Source organism: Adiantum capillus-veneris, chromosome 14 (genome assembly GCF_014529385.1).
Source record: "Adiantum capillus-veneris isolate H3 chromosome 14, ASM1452938v2, whole genome shotgun sequence".
NCBI lineage: Eukaryota > Viridiplantae > Streptophyta > Polypodiopsida > Polypodiales > Pteridaceae > Adiantum > Adiantum capillus-veneris.
The window spans coordinates 34,583,073-34,587,368 of NC_140944.1; the positions used below are offsets into that span (position 1 = coordinate 34,583,073).

The window sequence follows — 4,296 nt, forward strand, 5'->3', positions numbered from 1 at the left end:
ATTTGGAACTATGAAGATAAGTAAAAATTTATAAATTATTGTTGGATGCTCTTAGTTGCTTATGTTTCATGATTGAGAAGGTAGATTACGTTTGTTCCAAAAAAAATTGTAATGTTTTCTTGAAAGAATATATGACTCTGCTTGCAAGAGGCAGAGTAAGTAAGAGCATCATAAAGGTCTCAACCAACGAGGCTACGCTCACTAGAGTAAAAAGAAACTAGTAGCATTCTTTGATATGTTTGTTTCCCTGCCAATTAAAAGACTATTTGCTGCGAAAAGAAAGGGGTGGATAACCCTCAGGACTAAGTAACACGAGGTCTTCAATGAAGACCCCGTCCATGGGATCCACTACAGACAGCTAGACGCCCAAAATACGAGGTAGGCTCGGCTGTCCAATTTTAAACGGACATGTCCGAGTTTACTTTTTCTGTCTTAGTTTACTTTTTCCCGTAGAAGTTTAGGTTGTATAGTTTATTTCTCGCCTTGTTGACACCGAAATGCACGCGCATGCGTGGTTAGTTCACCATGCTACCGTGGCCAAGGTGGCGGGTTCGAACCGCTAGGAGGGTGCTAACTTGCGTTTTTTGTTGGACGTCCATCTCCCTTGAGATTCGCACGTGTCACGCTCGCCGTCAATCCCATGACAGGGTCTTCATTGAAGACCACATTTCGTTAGTTACGTGGGTGGGTAACGGGGCATGCAATGAGGCACTTGCCATCATTCACGTTGTGGGAGGTCACGAGTTGTCTGGTAGGGTCGCTCACATATATAACGTCCTTGTCTGGTGCTAGGGCCATGTGCTAGAGATATGCTGAGGTTAGACACGAGGGGCACTCATCAGATGAAGTCGGGGCCGGCGGATCGGGGCTCGTATCCTAATTAGATTCCTTCGGGGACGATCCTTCACAAAATTACAAGTTGTGCAGCTAGCTACATATATATATATATATATATATATATATAGCGTTTGGGGCTGCATTTTCAATGAGTAGTAGGTCTAATTTTTGATGCCTGCAATTAGCCTATCTGCATGGAGAGGGGGGAGGGATCGCGGTCTGCAGCCGACGCTGCTGATCTGAATACTAAGGCATCGCCCTTTATCTTTCTCAGTCACTGCGGCAAACAGAAGGACTTTGCAACTCACCTTTTCTACGAACTCGATAATGCTAGGCACCACCCCTTCTTCGATAAAGACCGCGACGACGAATCTCTGCCCCCCGGCTGCGACTACGTACCCCGCATCTTGCAAGCCTGCCGTGGCTGCAAACTTGCCGTGGTGGTGCTCTCACACGACTACATTGGGAGGCTCTGGCCAATGCTAGAATTGCAGGAGTTACTCGTCCCCGACACGCGGCGAATATATCCTCTCTTCCTCCATGAACTGCAGCCAGCAGATCTCTGCAAAAAGGAAAATCTGGACCGCTGGAGACGGTGCTGGTCAATGAAGGCTACTGCATGGCAATCACGAGTACGGGAGATGCCGAGGTTGATGGGCCCACCGGAATTCCAAGTGAAGTTGGAGATGGACAAGTGGGAAGATAACCTGAAGAAGCTGCAACGCTTCACGGGAGAGAAGCGTGAAGATTATGCCACCGAGCATGATTACATCAAGGAAATTGTATCCAAAATCTGCTCTATCATTCCTCCTCGCCAACATTACTTGATGGGTGATGCGATCAAAGGAGTGGAGCGAATGATACGAGAGGTAAGTAACACTACCTCCATGTAGAACTTCGCTGATCAAATATTAGATGGAGGAGAAATATTAAATGTTATACCTGACGTTTACTGTTATGTACTTATTGTGATGACCAAGTACATAAGCTAGATGGAACTATTGCCGTCTTTAGTAATTTTTGCAGGACATCATTCAGGTGTTTGAGAGGCAGCTGCAAACTAGAAAATATAAGCAGTTGGGCGCCCATGTTGCAATCGTGGGGGTGCATGGCATCGGGGGATCTGGCAAGAGCACCTTATGCAAGGGCTTGGTTAATTTCTTCAGCGATGAGTTTTGTGGGAAATCATGGTGGCTTGAGTTTCCAAGTGAAGAAACCAGTCGGAGGGGTGATACTCACCATCTTGTGGCCCAAATCAATGCCATTGTTTCATCGTTATCCTCCGGAAGGGAACTGCTACTGAGTGATCTTAACCAGGTTAAATTCTAAACTGATATAAGGGAAGTATGTGCCACTTTCCCCAATTTGTCAGCCCCGTTTTCATGTGATTACTTGCGTCCCTTGTATTCGGCACTTTCTTATGATAGCGATCATTTGTTCGGGTCTCTCATTCTCGTATCCCTCTTGCGTTCAGTTTTCAAGTTGCGTTCTTGTGTATGCGTTTGCTTGCCTGCAGGTCCCGTTTGCATCACAGGTGAGCCGGCGCGGCCCCTTTTCCGCGACGCCCTGAACGAGGGCGTCACACTTGGAATCAGAGCTTCGGCTCGAGTCCCCGCCGATCCGACGTCGGTCCGTGGCCCGTGGTTGTCACCACGTTTTCGGCCCGTCTGTCTCGTTTTTGCACGTTTTCTCCGCGTTCTCGGCCCGCGTTGCCCCGTTTCACCACGTTCTTCGCGTGATTGCCCCGTTTTGCCCCGTTCCTTGCGTTTTCTCCACGTTCCCCACAGTTTTTCACCGTTTTGCCTCGTTTGACCCGCGTTTCGCCCCGTTTTCATCGCGTTCTCCGCATTCTTGGCCCGTTTTACCCGTTTTGACGCGTTTCTCCACGTTCCCCATCGTTTTTCAACGTTTTACCTCGTTTTGCCCCGTCTTACACCGTTTGGGACCGGTTTTCACCGTTTTTGAGCCGTTTTTTGCGGTTTTCGTCGTTTTGGACCCCGTTTTGCATTGTTTCACAGTTTTTCAACGTTTTCAAGCCGTTTTCTCGCAGTTTTGCGGTTTTGATATTTTTGAATTTCCCTCGGCTCCGGCCACAAGAGCACCCCAATGGCAGAAAATCAAGAAGATGAAGAAGGATACAGAACTGAACCGGAACTGCATAGAGCCCCGAAGAAGAACAAAGAGAAGAAGTCGCGACAAGACCACCAAGACTCAATGGAAGAAAGACTGGAGGCACGCATCATGGCCTCCGTAGAACACCAAATCAACGTGATGTCCGCTAATCTGAGCGACCTACTGCAAACACAGCTAGGCCAGCGACACGAAGATCGTCCGGGTCCTAGTAATGTCAACACGCGGCGAAACACACAAAGACGACCGCGGCCCGGATGATTAGAGACAGTCGACGAAGATGAAAGCTACCTGGATGACCGAAGTGAAGGGCGCTACTACAGCCCTAAGAGAACTCTAGAAGATGAAAACAGACTGGGAAAATTCAAACCCATCCCCCCAGAGAAATACAAAGGCCATCGCACCTCATTGGAACTCAACAAGTGGTTCAGAGAGGTAGAAGATTACATGCAGTGGAACAACATAGGCAGACGCAGATGGGTGCAAGTGGCCAAAACCTTCCTGGCCGACGACGCCTATGTATGGTTCCTCACTAAACAGCCCCATCAAAGCACTGGGAGGAGTGGGAAGAATTACAAAGAGACATGCTCAGCTATTTTGTCCCAAAGAATGAAGGCAACAAAGTTAGAGATTCGTGGCGCGATCTACGCCAAGACGGCCACATATCAGATTACGTTGTCAAGTACCGCCAACTCATGCTTCAACTTCCCCTGATGCACACAAGAGACAGGCTACATGGCTTTCTGTACGGCCTTAAGCCCTGGGCCCGTCGCGAGGTAGAGAAGCAGAACCCCAACACCTGGGAAGTGGCCGCCAATATGGCCGAAAAACTACGAGATACAAACTCAACCCCAGGTTTTTCCCCGAATAACCCTCGACCCAACAATTTTGCCCCCAACAACTGGACTAACCCAACCGCCGGGCTAGGACGCGGATTTGTACCCAATAACAAAAGCAACGAACCCCGCTCACCACCGCGCAGCTCTTTTGCGAGAAATTCCTACAGCACCACGTCCAGCAGTTTTGTCCCCAATACTTACAAGGGCAACAATAACAACCCGCGCCCCGATCGCGTCTGGTGCACTGACTGCAGGATTGCTCATGGCCCCTACTACGCTTGTGTACGCAAACGCAATCAAGCAGCCTCCTCATCTAGCAGGGTAAACACCATCCAAATAGAAGAACCACCCTTCCCCCCCCCCCCCCCCCCCCCCCTGAATAAGAGTCAAAGAGCTGGCTAGCCCTGTTGCTAACCAGCAACCCCGGATTGGGGCAGTATCCCTCCACCCACAATGCATGGCAGCAGCGATAACGGACATTCAGAACTTA

General features: G+C 49.2%; 1 protein-coding gene across 1 annotated transcript; it reads left to right on the forward strand.

Annotated features, from left to right (window-relative positions):
- Positions 1–1,031: 1,031 nt before the first annotated feature.
- On the forward strand, positions 1,032–2,166 carry LOC147442205 (disease resistance protein L6-like). Its single transcript, XM_086529341.1, has 2 exons — positions 1,032–1,706; positions 1,864–2,166. The coding sequence occupies exons 1-2, from the start codon at positions 1,032–1,034 to the stop codon at positions 2,164–2,166; spliced, it is 978 nt and encodes a 325-aa protein (XP_086385467.1).
- Positions 2,167–4,296: the final 2,130 nt, after the last annotated feature.

Coding starts and splice junctions, on each gene's coding strand:
- LOC147442205 (XM_086529341.1), top strand. CDS start 1,032: ATGGAGAGGGGGGAGGGATCGCGGTCTGCAGCCGACGCTGCTGATCTG. Junction 1,707..1,863: donor TGGAGCGAATGATACGAGAG/GTAAGTAACACT, acceptor TAATTTTTGCAG/GACATCATTCAGGTGTTTGA.